Here is an 18,488-nt window from a genome sequence, read left to right as displayed (position 1 = left end):
ATTCAGGTCTGGGGACTGGGATGGCTATTCCAGAAAATTGTAATTGTTCCTCTGCATGAATGCCTGAGTAGATTTGGAGCGGTGTTTTGGATCATTGTCTTGCTGAAATATCCATCCCCTGCGTAACTTCAACTTCGTCACTGATTCTTGCACATTATTGTCAAGAATCTGCTGATACTGAGTTGAATCCATGTGACCCTCAACTTTAACAAGATTCCCGGTGCCGGTATTGGCCACACAGCCCCAAAGCATGATGGAATCTCCACCAAATTTTACTGTGGGTAGCAAGTGCTTTTCTTGGAATGCCGTGTTTTATTGCCTCCATGCATAACGCCTTTTTATATGACCAAACAACTCAATCTTTGTTTCATCAGTCCACAGGACCTTCTTCCAAAATGTAACTGGCTTGTCCAAATGGGCTTTTGCATACCTCAGGCGACTCTGTTTGTGGTGTACTTGCAGAAACGGCTTCTTTCGCATCACTCTCCCATACAGCTTCTCCTTGTGCAAAGTGCGCTGTATTGTTGACCGATGCACATTGACATCATCTGCAGCGAGATGAAGCTGCAGGTCTTTGGAGGTGGTCTGTGGATTGTCCTTGACTGTTCTCACCATTCTTCTTCTCTGCCTTTCTGATAATTTTCTTGGCCTGCCACTTCTGCGCTTAACAAGAACTGTACCTGTGTTCTTCCATTTCCTTACTATGTTCCTCACAGTGGAAACTGCCAGTTTAAATCTCTGAGACAACTTTTTGTATCCTTCCCCTGAACAACTATGTTGAATAATCTTTGTTTTCAGATCATTTGAGAGTTGTTTTGAGGAGCCCATGATGCCACTCTTCATAGGAGATTCAAATAGGAGAACAACTTACAAGTGTCCACCTTAAATACCTTTTCTCATGATTGGATACACCTGCCTATGAAGTTCAAAGCTCAATGAGGTTATAAAACTAATTTAGTGCTTTAGTAAGTCAGTAAAAAGTAGTTAGGAGTGTTCAAATCAAGAAATTGATAAGGGTGCCCATACTTTTGCACCTGTCAAATTTTGTTTAAATGCGGATTGCACATTTTCTGTGAGTACAATAAACCTCATTTCAATCCAGAAATATTACTCAGTCCATCAGTTATTAGATATATGAAACTGAAATAGCTGTTGCAAAAACCCAAATTGTTATAAAGAAAAAAGGTTAACATTAATAGGGGTGGCCAAACTTTTTCATATGACTGTAGATGTAGTGGCCTCCCGAATGTGAGGCTGGCCCCAGGGCCCAGTGTGGGGGTGTGGAACCACAGGTCGCAGAATGACTCACACGCACAACCAGACTGTCTTTCAGGGTTTTTACTCACGTCAGGTGGCAGGGTTGAGTAACCCGGGCATAGCTGTCATACACAAAGTAGAGAACCAGGCTCTTTCAGGCTGACTTGTGAGGGTGGCTACTGACTCGCCTTCCTAGCCCTTCTGTTTTTGAGGTGACCCAGACTTGTAGCCCTACGGGGTCACCCAGGGAAGTTTGCTGCTGCCTGTTCTCCCCTTTTTCGGCCCGTCTGCTTGTAGTCTGGACCAGGTCACTCCGGCTGCTTGCCTCTTTTGAACTATGGGCCCTCTCGTTGCTACGTGGCTCCAGACTCTGTGGTGTTGTGTTGGAGGGTATGAAGTACCCCCACCTGCAGGTTTGGCAGGCCAACTGAATGGAACCCTGCGCTGGGGACCTGTAACCCCGTGTGGCCTGGTCCTCTCCTGGCAGTCCCCGTACTCAGCCACCCCTTTGCACTCCAGCCTTGGGTGGATTTCGGGCGGCACTACCAGGTGACTGTTCTCCTCCGTCAGTAGCCACTGCACCTGCGGTGTCTGACTAGTGACAGCCTCCAGGTCTCCTCCTTGCGACTACTCTCCCTGAGCTTCACTTCAGACTGGCTCACTACTTCCTCCAATCTGTGCCTGCCTACGCAACTTAGCAACCAGGCTCTCTACCACACCCCTTGAGTGGAGATGGAGGCCTCGCCCCCTCCTGGATTCCCCAGGGGTTCCTTCAAAGGTCAATGTGGGAGACCTGATTACTATGCGCCTGTGTAACCACACCTCGGTCAGCCTTCTGGATTACCTGTGTTGTACTGCCTCCAGCATGGGTGCAGTACTCAGTGGTGCCTGACCAGGTCAGGGGTGCCACATTCCCCCTTAGTTATCAACAGCAGGTCCTCGGGCTGCAAGACAAACCTTTTAAAATGCATAAAACAGTAAAACATGTAAAAGCATTGTAAAACACTGTAAAACATACCAGGTATTATTTTTCACCACCCTCCACCCACAAGTCCGTTACCCACCCAAAACCCTCTCAGGAGGCAGGTCACCAGTCCTTTTAGCAACCAGGTCAGGGCCATCTGTTTCCCCAGACCTTTCCTTCAATCTTCCTCTCCCGTCGAGCCGCGCCTTCGGCCACTTCTGGCAGGATGTAGAGGCGGCTTTCTTGGTCTGGTGGTTAACAGGGTTTACCCTGCTTTGTGGAGCCGTGCCTTCAGCCTCTTCTGGCAGGAATGTAGAGGCGGCGTCCACAGTCGATACAGACAGGGTACCCTCTTTGTGGTGGAGAGCCAGGTCCCATAAACAGGCGTGCTCTCTGGTCACAGACAAGCCAGGCCCCTAAACAGGCAGGCTCTGGTGGAGGTACCATTCAAGGTAACTACATACACTGCGAGAGTTTGTTTCTATAGCCAGTTCACAGCCTTATGGTCTGTATTTTCAAAAGTGCACAAAACCAGGTGCAAAGAGCATTTTTAAAGGGTTTCTCACATTAGTTCATGTGGGCGCATTTCTTGAACTTTTCTGTAAACGTTGCAAACTTTAAAACTTCAACTTTCTTTACTTGACTTTACTTTACATGGACTCTTCTTCCTTCTTCTTACCAGGGCTTTGGCATGTAGGGCTGTGGCACCTGTCAATCACTGTGTCTCTGTCGTCATCCGTGGTACTCGCTGTGTCTTGTCCTTTTGTCTTTTTCTGTTCTTTCCTCTGTTTCTTTCTCTTGTTCTGTTTCTGTTGACTTTGGGGTAGGCTACGTGGAGACAGCTGGGCTGCTATAGGCATTTCTGGGGCATGGTGTGAAGTCTAGCGCAAACCAGCCACGTTCTTCTTGATGCTTTGTGAACTCCACCAAGTCTCCCATGTGCAAGTTCCTTCCAGGATGTCCTCTGGGCAAATGGGCTCTCACATCCTTCCGGCTGACAAAGATTCCTTCTCTGACACCAGGTGCAACGATGAAGCCGTATCCTGACTTTAAATTCTTCCACTACACCACAGCAAAGGGGTCCTCTTTCCTGGTGACAGGTCTTTCTTAGTATCTGCTTGTCTTGGAGGTCCCTGGCTGTAACATCTTTTCTATGCCGATCTGGGGACTGCTGCATTGCGGTCTGTTTTCCTCGGGTGCGGCGCCGTGCTCTGCTTGTGGGACTTTTTGTGACTGCAGACTCCCAGGCTACGTACATATTGGGCATGTACACGGTCAGTTTCTCGTCAGCAGAGGGTGTCGGGCTCTCCTCATCCCAGCGGGAGTATGGCAGCATTTCTGGCTCTGGGCCCCCTTCAATCACACAAGGTGCTGTGTCTTCCTCTTATGGTTCTGGGGTCAGCTCCTCAGCCTCCTGGCCTCCCTTCCCCCTTAGTTCTCCTGAGCACTCCTCTGATGGCAGCGCTGGGGACAGACTTCTCTCCTCGGGACAGGGCGGTGGGCTTATCTGAGCTGGGGCAGCCGCTAGGATCACTCCGTGTAACCGCCTGGGGACAACGTACTGGTCCACCAGGTCTTTTGGGAACTGCGCCTCCAGCTCTGCCTTGAATCTCAAGAACGCAGGGTCTTCTCCCGGCGGGGACGCAGGACCTGGTTCTTTGGTCAGCGGCTGGGGTGCGGTGGCTGTTGCTGCCTTGCAGGCTAGAGTAGATGGCCTTGCGGCCTGGTCTTGGCGGCCTGGTCTTGGCGGGCCGGGCTGGGCGTTGCTGCTACGGCTTGGTCTTGGCGGGCTGAGCCTTGCGTGGCGACAGCCTGGTCTTGTTGGGCTGAGCCTGGCGTGGCTGCGGCCTTGTCTTGGCGGGCCGAGTCTGGCGTTGCTGCGGCTTGGTCTTGGCGGGCCGAGCCTTGCGTGGTGGCGGCCTGGTCTTGTCGGGCCGGGCTGGGCGTCATCCCATCCAGCATCTCTGCAGGGACCGTGGGTTTCACAGCGTGGGCTATGGCTGGCATCTCCTCCGGGGTCGCAGCAGGAATCTTCGCGGGCATCACAGCGTGGCGCGCCGCGGGTATCGCAGTGGCCGCAGGTTGGGACAGCGCCGGCGGGGTCGGTACTCTTACGAGGGCAGGGGCAACACTGAACTCACTCATTGGCAGCATAATCGTCGTCTGGGTGGTCGCCGCCCGGTGTGGCACTTGTCGCGCGGTCCGCCTCTCGTAGGCCCGAACCACTGTAACCATCTCCTGGAGCTCCGTGCGTCCTTCCCTGAGCTGCTGCATGATCCTGGCCTCCAGAACTGAGCAAGCTCCCAGTCCCATCAGGCAGCGGAGCCTGGCTCTGGATCTCTTTATGCAGACGCCATCCTCTCTGCTTTCTCTGTACGACCTTCCATCTTCACTTCTTGTTGCTCTGTCTCTTCCCGCCATCTCTGGACAACTCTGCCTCCATCGCGTGCGAGGTAAGGATGCTGCAGAGGTTCTCTGGGTAGCCACACCTCTTCGTGGGCGGTAACTTCTGCCAGCGCGGGCTTCTGTTGTTCTTTGGTGCGCTTTTCATGGTGGCAATATGGCGGCGCTTCAAACTTTTTAAGCGGACCGTCAAGGCACATGGTCACTTGTCTTAACCGGTCTAGTCCTTATCTTGTTTGTGACGCCAGATGTGGAGCCCAGGAGTGCATTACCTTCAGGGTCTTCAGGAACTCCACGTGGAGGGGCAGTCTGGTCACAGGTCGGTAACCTTCAATGGGAATTCGTGACGCCACTCTCGACATTGTGCTCAGGGCGACCGCCACTGCAGATTAGGGGACGCCTGGGGCTGATGTTGAATGCAGTTAAATGTAGTGGCCTCCCGAGAGTGAGGCTGGCCCCAGGGCCCAGTGTGGGTGTGTGGAACCACAGGTCGCAGAATGACTCACATGCACAACCAGAATGTCTTTCAAGGTTTTTACTCACGTCAGGTGGCAGGGTGAGTAACCCGGGCGTAGCTGTGATGCACAAAGTAGGAAACCAGGCTCCTTCAGGCTGCCTTGTGAGGGTGGCTACTGAGTCGCCTTCCTAGCCCTTCTGTTTTTGTGGTGACCCAGACTTGTAGCCCTACGGGGTCACCCAGGGAAGTTGCTGCTGCCTGTTCTCCCCTTTTTCGGCCCGTCTGCTTGTAGCCTGGAACAGGTCACTCCGGCTGCTTGCCTCTTGTGAACTATGGGCCCTCTCGTTGCTACGTGGCTCCGGACTCTGTGGTGTTGTGGTAGAGGGTATGAAGTACCCCCACCTGCAGGTTTGGCAGGCCAACTGAATGGGACCCTGCGCTGGGGACCTGTAACCCCGTGTGGCCTGGTCCTCTCCTGGCAGTCCCCGTACTCAGCCACCCCTTTGCACTCCAGCCTTGGGTGGATTTCGGGCGGCACTACCAGGTGACTGTTCTCCTCTGTCAGTAGCCAATGCACCTGCGGTGTCTGACTAGTGACAGCCTCCAGGTCTCCTCCTTGCGACTACTCTCCCTGAGCTTCACTTCAGACTGGCTCACTACTCCCTCCCCTCCGTGCCTGCCTACGCAACTTAGCAACCAGGCTCTCTACCACACCCCTTGAGTGGAGATGGAGGCCGTGCCCCCTCCTGGATTCCCCAGGGGTCCCTTCAAAGGTCAATGTGCCTGTGTAACCACACCCCGGTCAGCCTTCTGGATTACCTGTGTTGTACTGCCCCCAGCATGGGTGCAGTACTCAGTGGTGCCTGACCAGGTCAGGGGCGCCACATAAGCAACACCAGATTCTGGAGAACTGCGACATTTACACCAAGCAAAAATAAATTGCATATTTATGGGAAGTGACAGTTCCACTTTAAGAGTAATATTAGGGTGATACACAAGCTTCTGGTATTATGTGACCTTAGAAATATAAATCAAGGTGCATTAAGTGTGACAGCAGCAGCAAGCATGACGAACACCCTGCTATGTGTATGACTAACACTGCTCATTCCTAAGGGAATGTCAAATGCCATTTCACAAACTGCTGCCTCGGTATCGTATTATTTAATCTGTAACTGAAAAAAACCCACCGTCTGCCGCAGCTCAGATCTGTGCCCCTCTCCTCGGAAAGGATTGAAATAGCATTGCAAGAGAAATGAAAACGGCAAATTAATGGATTAGACGGAGTGCAGGGTCGAAATATGATTGCTCTTTACTCAACTTTGTGTGCCTTTTGGAAAAAAAGCCATTACTTAATATAGAAAAATAACTTCTCATTAGCTTTCATATCTAGATATCCAGTGTCAAGCTTTTCCAAATGTAATATAACAGGGAAAAAAAAAATCTCAACTACATCTGCAGCAATGAAATATTCATAAAGTTTTGCTGCCTTCAAATATTTTATTTTCAGGAGGGAATGTTTAACACTTTTAATAAAGTGCAGCCTACGTCTTTGTTTTTTTTTAGTGTATTTGTGCTGGATCATGCTGTCCTTTGACATTAGACATTCTGAAGATTAGATTTATTGCATGGAGGAAAAGTGTTAAATTCCCATGCAGCGCTGCCACGAGAGGAGTGAAGAATTCTCTTGATATGTAATGGCCTGTCCATCAAATGCATGGACGTGATGGGTCCCACTGTTAAATCAGACCTTTCTAATAAGACATATCCAAATGGATATTCAGCCCCTTAACCCTTTCAGCACTTGGACAGTATTTACACCTTTGATAAAGACAAATAAAATCTGAATTTGGAAATAGATAAATCATATTGATCTCTTAAACCCATATATCTTAAGAAAGTGGACACCTGGCACAGTGAAAATGCCACTCAACACTTTAAAGGGGGTATCCAGTCACCAGATATTGATGCCTTATCCTTAGGTCACCCACCTAAAATAAAATCTCATCTGCAGTACCCATCAGTGGCTGCTACACGTTAAATGTAGCTGTGTGTTATGCTCGCCAGGCAAGCAGAGGTTTTAGAGAACCCACTGGGCCACAGCATACAGAAAACCCAAAGGGGCTTAACTACAAACTTGCACCTGGTTTTCTCCAGAGCCCCTGATGGTGAGGGTGTTACGCTGCAGATGTGAGTCCAGGTGCCACTCGGGATGACTGATGCGGTGACGGCTGGCCCTAGTGGTATGGGAACGACAGTCTCTAGGATTAAACTACAGCAGCAGCCAGTGTCAGGGTTCCGTCCGGGATATGGGTGAATAGATGGATGGACGGCTGGATGACACAGCAGGAGCGATCGGCGTGGATACTTGTAGAGACGGGAATCGTGTAAGCCGGCTGGCATCGATGGTAGCAGCAGTAGTGGAAAAGCAAAGTAGCACAGCACTAAAATATAAACAAGTGTCAGCAGCAGACAGCACTATATCCGCACCAGCATTGAGGGACCTGACAACTAGCAATGAAACTAACTCATTGCTCAGGCACCTCCTATAGGGCAGAGGTACCTTAAGTACCTGCAGCCTCCCAGCTGACCTGGGAGGCACTTCTAGGTGAGGAGGATGCTGACCCTTTATGAAAGGTGGCACTTCTAGGTGAGGAGGATGCTGACCCTTTATGAAAGGTGGCACTTCTAGGTGAGGAGGATGCTGGCCCTTTATGAAAGGGGGCGTAGCCACAGGTGCACCCTATGGGTAAAGGCTGTAATCCTGCAAGGTGTACAGACGCTTTGAAAGGCCGCAGCATGGGAAGGGGATGGGACCACTGCCGCAGGATGCCTGAACAGGTGAGGAAACCGACGACCTCGCTGCAAGAGTGGGGCAGGAGACTACAAGGGCACCAGTATGGGTGTTACACTGTGCAGCACGGCTCTGTTCAATGTGTTTACATCCAGACACCACTAAAGCTTAGAACAGCTGATCAGTGGAGGTGCTGGATGTCGGACCCCCACCAGTATGCTATTGATTACTTATTGTAAGAATAGTTCATCATTATCTGGTCACCGGAAAATAACTTTTATGCATAGTTACATGATGTCAACCATGATTTTAAATATATATTGTAATTCAATAAACAGTTTATGCTAGAAAGGTGACATATAAAAGTAAAAATATACTTTACGATTTTTGCACATAGTCTTTTCCAATAAAGGGGTTGAGCTTGGTAATAGGCTTAATAGTCAACAAAATGCTATGATTTATGATAGAATGGGATTTAAAGGGGTTTTCCCATTAGCAAAGTAGATTTTAATCAATAGATCTTGGAATAATAATAATTTCCATAATTGGATGTGTTTAAAAAAAATTCCTGTGCTGAGATATTCTTATATATGTGCCCCTGCTATGTACTGTGTAATGGCCGTGTCTGACCATACAGGGATGTGGTCTGAACATACCACAACTCCTGGGACAGGAAATGCGTAAAAGATAGTATAGAGATGGCACAGGATCAAGGGGGATTCTTTTTGTGAGGTAAAACATTTCCTTGTCTGTTTTTAAAACAAATTTAAACCTCCAAAAAAAGAATAATTTTAAATCCCATCCTGGAATGTCTGTATACTTTTTTACTTTTCCCCTGCCCAGGAGCTGTGGTATGATCAGACCATGTCCCTGAACGGTCAGACACAGCCATTACACAGTACATAGCAAGGACACATATATAAGAAGAATATTTCAGCACAGGAACATATTTTTTAATCACATCCTATTGTGGATCTTATTATTATTCAAAGATCTATTGAATAAAATCATCTTTAAAATAAGTTTTGTTCGTAGGAAAACTCCTTTAAATTATAGCAAAAATCTGCTACAGCCAAAATTGATGTAGGTTTCTGATTCTGGCTCCTGTGAGATTAACCAAATTAATTACTTAGTTTGCACCTTTTAATGGAGTTTGCACACTTTACTCGTATTTACATAGTTTTGATTAAGACTGGTGTATCAAATGCCCGTTTTAATGGATGCCTCCCACCTCCAAATGGTTAGTAAAAAATTCTGTTTGTGTCCACTTTTTTGTGTTTTGCATTGCTCTCATCAGTATGACAATGCCAAAAAATGTAACAGCAGGGAAAATCCAGTCCAGTTAATAATCTGATATCATACTGTAGGGGTTAGAAGACCACCGTTGTGAAGCCTGTGACAGTCACTGATTTTATATCCTCGGGGCTCTGCAGTATGATTAAACTCATTTGGCCAAGTTGAAGAATAGAAATCTATTACCATAAACATTATCCGTAAAGGGTCATTCAGAGCAATGACTATTTGCTTGATTTAGGTCAGATTTTCAGTATCTCTGAGCAATGCCAAAAGGCCGTAAACTGTCTATATACACCTCATAGTCTCGGAATATATGGCAGTTATGCATCATAGACATCATCAATGTTCTCTTCTAAAAGCCGCTTTACACGTAGCGACATCGCTAGCGATGTCGCTAGTGAAAGCACCCTCCTCCAGACCAATTGAAGCGGAGGGGCAGAGAGGAGCCGCAGGATTGTCACGCCCACCTCGTTGCCGGCAGGACGCAGGTACGCTGTTGTTCGTTGTTCCTGGGGTGTCATACGAAGCGATGTGTGCTGCCTGAGGAACGACGAACAACCTGCGTCCAGAACGAGCAACGATATTATGGAAATGAACGACGTGTCAACAATCAACTAAGTGGGGAGTATTTTTCATAGTTAGCGGTCGCTCGTACGTGTTACATGCAACGACCTCACTAACGAGAACGGATGTGCGTCACGAATTCCGTGACCCCAGCGATATCTCGTTAGATATGTCGTTGCATGTAACGGGGCCTTTACAGATCACGTGGACTTCTGTCTTGGTTTGCCCAAATCATTTTTTTTTCAAGTAAAAAGTCTTTTTAGTCTGATTTTTTTCAATACTTCTGGAATAAATGTAAAATGTATTCTTTTTATTTAAAGGGAACCTGTTACCATTTTTTTGGCGTATAAGCTGCGGCCACCACCACCGGGCTATTATATACAGCAATCTAACATGCTGTATATAAGAGCCCAGGCCGCTGTAAGAACATAAAAAATACTTTATAATACTTACCTAACGGTCGTGCGGTGAGCCTATTGGGCGTCTCCGTTGTCCGGCGCCGCCTCTTTCAGCCATCTTTGTGCTCAGCGAGTGTGTATGACATAGACGCGTCATTAACACAGGCTTCAGAAGAAGGACGGAGATGGACGGCTCCGGAGAACAGAGATGCCCATTAGGCCCACCGAGCGATCGTTTGGTAAGTATTATAAAGTGTTTTTATGTTCTCACAGTGGCCTGGGCTCTTATATACACCGTGTTAGAATGCTGTATATAGGAGCCCGGTGGTGGTGACCACAGCTTATAGGGCAAAAAAGTGGTGACAGGTTCCGATAAAATACTTTGTGTATGAATTAGGCTTCAGTTGGACCCCTTTCTTTTATTGCCTATATTTTTGGCTCTCTGCTTTCCATTTGGACAGTGAATCTTACATAGTATATTTCCTTTTATCCTAGATAAACGATGGTAACTTCGTCCTTCACTGCTATAATGTAATAAAGTATAGTATATTTTGCGTTGAGAAATGGAGCGCTATATACCGAACTATTCAATATAATACACAATCAGATTTACATTTGATACAACACTTTGTTTTTTTTTTCCACTTTAAGTCACTATATTTCCTTTGACCTTTAAAAAAACAAGTCAACCACTAATTAGCAGTTATAAGAGCATACAAACATGCTGCGGTTATCTCCTGTATTTTTTTTTTACATCTGATTTTTACATTTGTTTTATTTAGTTTTTTTTTATCATTGCCCTTTACAATATAAAATGTAAGTTTCGTGCGTTATGCTCACAATGTACAGATTCATGCGGGCTTTCATAACTTTTGTTTAGATTTCCTAGTGTCAGAATCATTTTGCAATGTAGAAAATATTATAAGATTATTATTTAGGAAGTAAGAGCCACTTTAAGTGAAGCTTGACCGGGGTGTTTTCTCAACCTCCCCGGCCTCGAGGAAGCCCTAATTAAGGTGTCTCTATGGGTGAGAAATCGTGTTCGCATCTCTTCTTGACATTTTGTGAAACCTTTTGTTTGCACTTGTGCCTCTTGACTTTTGATGAGCTGGGGATGGGTTGGAAACAGGAAATTGGAAGCCATGTAACAGGGATTTCTGTAGTTAAAGTGGTTGTACTAGGGAAAAAAAGTACATTTTAATTAGCAGATGTTATAATATAAATAAATTCTTCAATTGGATGTGTTAAAAAAAAATCTTCGTGTTGTAAATGTGCCCCTGTTATTTACTGCTATTTGCTATGTCCAACCATGCAGAACTACTCCAGTTCACAGTCAGTCTGCATTATACCTCCTGGCCATGGGAAAGCATAAGTCACTTATGGTAAGTGTGTGTACATATAAAACAGTAGAGACTTACAGCTTCTGCTTTCTCAGGTAAAAAATTTCCCTTGCTTGTTTTATCACAGGAATATTTATTCCCACATCACCAGCCCTGTGACCTCATCATATATCAAGTCAGTAGCATAGAAGCTCATCTGCTGTTGGAGCTACTACATCAGTGACTTGATTTATGATGAACTCAGATGGCTGGAAATATTCACTGTTATGTTACCTAAGGCAGGGAACTGTGTTGCCTAAGGCAGGGAACTGTGTTACCTAATTCAGGAAAATGCGTAACCTAAGGCAGGGAACTGTGTTACCTAAGGCAGGGAACTGTGTTACCTAAGGCAGGGAACTGCGTTACCTAAGGCAGCGAACTGCGTTACCTAAGGCAGCGAACTGCGTTACCTAAGGCAGCGAACTGCGTTACCTAAGGCAGGGAACTGCATTACCTAAGGCAGGGAACTGCGTTACCTAAGGCAGGGAACTGCGTTACCTAAGGCAGGGAACTGCGTTGCCTAAGGCAGGGAACTGCGTTGCCTAAGGCAGGGAACTGCGTTGCCTAAGGCAGGGAACTGCGTTGCCTAAGGCAGGGAACTGCGTTGCCTAAGGCAGGGAACTGCGTTACCTAAGGCAGGGAACTGCGTTACCTAAGGCAGGGAACTGCGTTACCTAAGGCAGGGAACTGCGTTACCTAAGGCAGGGAACTGCGTTACCTAAGGCAGGGAACTGCGTTCCCTAAGGCAGGGTGTTAAGGGTGCTTTACACGCTGCGATAGCACCCGCCCCTGTCGCTCGTGCGACATTTGGTGATCGCTGCCGTAGCGAACGTTATCACTACGGCAGCGTCACACGCACATACCTTGACAGCGACGTCGCTGTTACCGCCAAACAATCCCTCCTTCAAGAGGGAGGTGCGTTCGGCGTCATAGCGACGTCACTGCGGCGTCACTAAGCGGCCGGCCAATAGAAGCGGAGGGGCGGAGATGAGCGGGACATAACATCCCGCCCACCTCCTTCCTTCCGTATTGCCGGTGGACGCAGGTAAGGAGATGTTCCTAGTTCCTGCGGTGTCACACATAGCGATGTGTGCTGCCGCAGGAACGATGAACAACATCGTACCTGTGGCAGCAGCGATATTAAGGAAAGGAGTGACGTTTGAACGATCCCTGTTGTTGAACGATTTTGCGATCGTTGATCGTCACTCCTTGGTGTCACACGCTGCAATGTCGCTACCGGCGCCGGATGTGCGTCACTAACGACGTGACCCCGACGATATATCGGTAGCGATGTCGCAGTGTGTAAAGCACCCTTTAGCTAAGGCAGAGAAATGTTTTACCTTAGATAGGGGAATGTGTTACCTAAGGCAGGGAAATGTTTTACCTTAAGGCCACGTCTCACTAAGCGACATCGCTAGCGACATCGCTGCTGAGTCACGGTTTTTGTGACGCAACAGCGATCTTGCTAGCGATGTCGCTGTGTGTGACATCCAGCAACGACCTGGCCCCTTCTGTGAGGTCGCCGGTCGTTGCTGAATGTCCCGGACCATTTTTTGGTTGTTGCTCTCCCGCTGTGAAGCACACATCGCTGTGTTTGACAACGAGAGAGCAGCGATCTGAATGTGCAGGGAGCAGGGTGCCGGCTTCTGCGGACGCTGGTAACCAAGGTACACATTGGGTAACCAAGCAAAGAGCTTTGCTTGGTTACCCGATATTTACCTTGGTTACCAGCGTCCGCAGGTTCTAGAAGCCGTCTCCCTGCACATGTAGCCAAGGTACACGTCGGGTAACTATAAGCAAAGCGCTTTGCTTAGTAACCCGATGTGTACCATGGTTATGAAGCACAGCATCATTACACGGGTAACCGGTGGCTGGTGGCTGATCTCTGATCGCTGTGGAGATCTGCCTGTTTGGCAGCTCACCAGCGACTATGTAGCGACGCTCCAGCGATCTCTGCCAGGTCAGGTTGCTGGTGGGATCGCTGGGGTGTCGCTTAGTGTGACGGTACCTTGAGACAGGGAAATGTGTTGTCTCAGGCAGGTAAATGTGTTAGCTAAATTAGGCAGGGAAATGTGTTAGCTAAGGCAGTAAAATGTGTTACTGTAGAAAGCAGCAGCTATGAGCCTGTTCCGTTTCATCTGTATTCCCACTTATCATAAGTGCTTTATGCTTTTTCCTTTGGCCCAGGAGATGTGGTATGTGACGACCAAGTCCCTGTACGGTCAGACACGGCCATTACACAGTACATAGCAGGCACATATATAAGATTATCTCAGCACAGGAACAGTTTTTTAAATATATCCAATTGTGGAACTTATTATTATTGCAAGATCTATTGATTAAAATGTATTTTGTTGGTGGGTAAACCTCTTTTATGGACTTCAAATGTCAGGATGTTTGTTCAACGGCACTATATTTCAGCTGTTAGAGACTGAGAAAGTTACATCCATCCATGTCTACAGCATTACATGCCAACCTTCAAAGTGCACAGCTGCCCCTTTAAAGGGACTCTGTCACCAGTTTTTTGCCACCTAATATGAGAGCAGCATGATGAAGGAAAGGAGACCCAGATTCCAGCTATGTATCACCTACTGGGCTGCGTGGTGTAGCTTTTATAAAAATCACTGTTTAATCAGCAGTAGAATATCATTACGGGACTACTTGGCATGCTGCCAGGTAGTCCACCATATTCAAGAGCTCTGTATAACTGCTAGATCTGCAGTAGAAAAAACATTGATTTTTATAAAAATTACAGCAAACAACTCAGTAAGTGACACCTCTGTCCCTACATTATGCTGCCCTTAGTTGGGATAGCAAAAACCTGGTGACTGATTCCCTTTAATGCTAGGACTGGATGGCATAATCATAGAGGGAGCCACTATTTTTTCTGCACAACTGCTTGTGGTATAATTTTGCCACAATGGGGTAGATATACATAGAGGTCATCATTTATCATCAGTTTTTAAGACTTGGTCTCGATGGCAGTGATTATGTGTAAAGTGAAATAAGGCTTTCTATTACACAGGACAAACTAACTCTTTGACATACAGAATACAGTGCAATAAACCTCAAACACATACTGTATCTTTGCATATGTTCCATTTAAGAACCTTGAAAGGCATTGGTTTTGGAAATATTTTTCCTTTTTATCTTTTTATTGCAGCAAAGCTAAAGAATCGATGGTAAAGCTACAGAAAGAGCGCGATTTCCACAGGATGCATCACAAGCGTGTGGCCCAGGAGAAAAACAAGCTCATTAATGACATCAAAAGGTAACAAAACCACTGCGCACAGTATGGTTTGGATCATATAAAAAAAAATAAATCGATGTTAATAGCAACATAAGCTTATAAAGGAAAAAAAGTGCAAACCTTTAATTGCACCATAGAACTAAAAACTATCAGAACAACTTTACATTACTATGCAAGTTACATGTTAAGGGTTAACGCTGATGATGACTGGGGGTGGGGGATTGCTATTGTTGTAGATGCTGCAGGCTTTTTTAAAATGTTAAAACCTCTCCCCCATTCAGCGAACAGTCTGAAATGTCACCAATAAATGCAATTTTTGTTAAGGTCTCACATTGGTAATGTTAATAGAAATATATAAGTATTGCTTACTGGAATGAATCGGTGCTCTTAACCAACGCTGTTACCAGCAGTGTAGTGATCCCTGCAGTGTTGCAACCTCAATGAGACGTGTAAATATCACAACCAGTGCTGATTTCATAGGGAAACATATATACATACACATATACTGAACATTTTTGCCATGATTGCTGCCTGTCACCCTACTTGTTCTCTTAGAAAATGACATAACTAGTCATGAGCAGACTCGAAGATAACCGGGACCAGCGCGTCCCTGTTATTTGGTTTTTAGAATTTGGATCCGGACCAGATTCCGGTCCCCATACTGTATAAGTATGAGGACCAGAACCAACGATTCTAAAGGGGGCTTTACACGCAACAACATATCTAACGAGATGTCGTTGTGGTCACGGAATTTGTGACGCACATCCGGCCTCGTTAGCGATGTCATTGCTTGTGAAACGCAGGAACGACCGTTAATGATCAAAAATACTCACCTAATCGTTGATCATTGACACGTCGTTCTAATCTCAAATATCGTTGCTGTTGCAGGACGCAGGTTGTTCATCGTTCCTGTGGCAGCACACATCGCTATGTGTGACACCGCAGGAACGAGGAACAACACCGTACCTGTGGCCGCCGGCAATGAGGAAGGAAGGAGGTGGGCGGGATATTCCGGCCGCTCATCTCTGCCCCTCCGCTTCTATTGGGTGGCTGCTTAGTGACGCATGCCGCTGTGACGCCGAACGAATCTCCCCCTTAGAGGAGAGACTGTTCGGCAGCCACAGCGACGTCGGTGAAGAGGTAATTGCGTGTGACTCTGCCATAGAGATATTGTTCACTACGGCAGCGATCACCCCGTGACGCGCCACCGACGTGGGTGGGTGCTATCGCTCGCGACATCGCTAGCGATGTCTCAGCGTGTAAAGCCCACTTAACACAAGGGGTAGGAGCAGGCACATTATACTTACCGAAGCTCCTACACCGCTGTACGCTGCTCCCGCTGCCACACATTAATTTTCTGGGCTGTTCATTACTTTCATTGCATGTCATTGTTAAAGTTCAGGGTTGTGCCTTGCACCCCGCCAGTCCTTTAAGTGTGACAGTGCTGGCAGACAGGGGCGGGAATAACTAGCAAAACCCAACCCACCTACTAGATATTCTGTAGCTGCAATAAATCAAATAAAAGTGCATTTTACAAACTTTACTTGCCTATACTTCAGAAAGTCTATATTTGATCTCACATCTAAAGGTATGTATAGAAATCAGCATGATAGTACCCGTATAACACTGGCTTTAGTTTATATAAGAAAATCCTGGTGAGTGGTCCTCTGTAAGTAAAGTGTAATGGGGAGTGTGACATAATCGGGAGTTTCTTATTTTTCTACAGCATCTTCATTACCAACTATGTCTTCCCCAATCCCCCATTATTTCTTATTTATTCCCTTACAGGAATTATATCTTCAGTTTAAATCAGATTTTTATTTATTTACATTTTTCATATCACAACCTTTTATATTTTTACATACTCCTATCTGACTCTTGGTCATTCTGTGGATCATCGCTAGCTAGGTAGTTCTATCCTGCGCTGATGCTTTCAGTTCTCAAGTGGTTATTCCCACGTCACTCTTGATGGTGGTTATCTAGAGGGTTCTTAGCAGTCTTCTTCTACTGCCACTGACCCATCCAAGCAAGATGTCTTTCTCCAAAGACTAGTTTCGTATAATCTGGCCAAAGTAAGCTAATTTGATTGGGTTATCTCGGCTTCCAGCAACAGTTTTAGCTTGACTGTCCAAAAGATCTCTGTTAGGATAAGTGAATTCTTGGCAGATACAACAACTTCTGCCTTCAAGATTCCAAGATTACTGAATGTTCTTTTGTACAACCCGACGAATGAGATCTTCTGGAAAACTAGTAACATTTACAGAATATTCAATGATGATCTCCAATTGACTAAATTACAGTATATGAAATCTTGGGAAAGAGATCTGGATTGCTCATTCTCGCTTAAACGATGGCAAACTTCCTTGAAACACACACATACAAATTGTGCTTGTGCTAATTTGCAGGAAACACACTATAAATTACTTAGTAGATTGTATTAAACGCCTCAGAGATTGAATGTCATCTCATCCTCTAATTCAAGTCTTTGTTGGAGGGGTTGTGGCTGTACTGGCTCTTTTTTCCATATTTTTTGGAGTTGTCCTTTGTTGGGTACCCTATGGAAAGACACAGAACATCTTATATATATGGTGACCTCAGTTAGAATTCATTTGACCTCTGAGCTAGTTTTCCTATCTATTGGTTTGGAGGAGTTGAAAAAGCGGTGTAAACAAATTACTTGCCATATTCTTTTGGTCATTAAATCTTTACTAGCGTCCAAATGGAAGGAAATAGATGTCCCCTCAATACAAGAAGTTATAGATAGGGTTTCCTTACACAACATATATGAGTACAACATAGCCCTGAAGGAAGGTAACTTTTCTAGATATGCTGAGAGGTGGTATCTGTGGTCTCTTAAATTTAACCCAACCCTTAAGATATACGACCTTTGATGTTATTCTCTTGTTTTTTGTTTTTTTACTACATATATTAGTTGTTTGAATTTTCTTACTGTTTGCAAAATTTGCCTTATATTTGCAGTATGTTTCTTTTGCATAGTAATAGTTGTTAGGAATCCTGGAGTTGTATATTTTTATGTATTTATTTATTTATTGTTGCCTTTCAAATTATATCTAAAGCCTATTGTTTGTTAAAAAATGACAAAAATTGTAAAATAAGTAATTTCAATGCTTGCTACACCTCATTTTATGTTTCCCCTTTCCCTTTTCCCTGTTATAAATAAAGACAGTATACAAAACATCTCTGTTGGTGATCTTAACTGTCCTTAAAATTCTTATATATCCAGAAAAACAGCGGCACTGCCTAAATGAGGGTTCAATACTCCTCAGAGTTTTCTATGAAGGAAAAAATAGGCAGTTATTCAATACAAAAAGGGAAACCCATATATTATATAGAGTCATTACAAATAGAGTGATCTATTTCAAGGCTTTATTTCTGTTAATGTTGATGATTATGGCTTACAGCAAACGAAAACCCAAAAGTCGTTATCTGGAAAAATTAGAATAATTACTACAAAACACCTGCAAAGGTATCCTAAGTGTTTAAAATGGTCCCTTAGTTTGGTTCAGTAGGCTACACAATCATGGGGAAAACTGCTGACTTGACAGATGTCAAGAAAGCAGTTGTTAACACACACCACATGGAGGATAATTCACAAAAGTTCATTGCTAAAGAAGCTGGCTGTTCACAGAGTGCTGTATCCAAGCATAGTAATGGAAAGTTGAGTGGAAGGAAAATGTGTGGTAGAAAAAGGTGCACAAGCAAGGAGAG

General features: G+C 45.7%; 1 protein-coding gene across 1 annotated transcript in view; it reads left to right on the top strand.

Annotated features, from left to right (window-relative positions):
* Nucleotides 1–18,488, top strand: part of SPAG16 (sperm associated antigen 16) — a 1,446,914-nt gene that overhangs the window by 108,643 nt on the left and 1,319,783 nt on the right. Inside the window, exon 6 of the mRNA XM_075317532.1 lies at nucleotides 14,673–14,780. Within this exon, the coding sequence (XP_075173647.1) occupies nucleotides 14,673–14,780 (108 nt within the window). The remainder of the gene's footprint in view (nucleotides 1–14,672; nucleotides 14,781–18,488) is intronic.

Source organism: Anomaloglossus baeobatrachus, chromosome 7 (genome assembly GCF_048569485.1).
Source record: "Anomaloglossus baeobatrachus isolate aAnoBae1 chromosome 7, aAnoBae1.hap1, whole genome shotgun sequence".
NCBI lineage: Eukaryota > Metazoa > Chordata > Amphibia > Anura > Aromobatidae > Anomaloglossus > Anomaloglossus baeobatrachus.
This window is presented reverse-complemented; position numbering and strand designations above follow the sequence as displayed.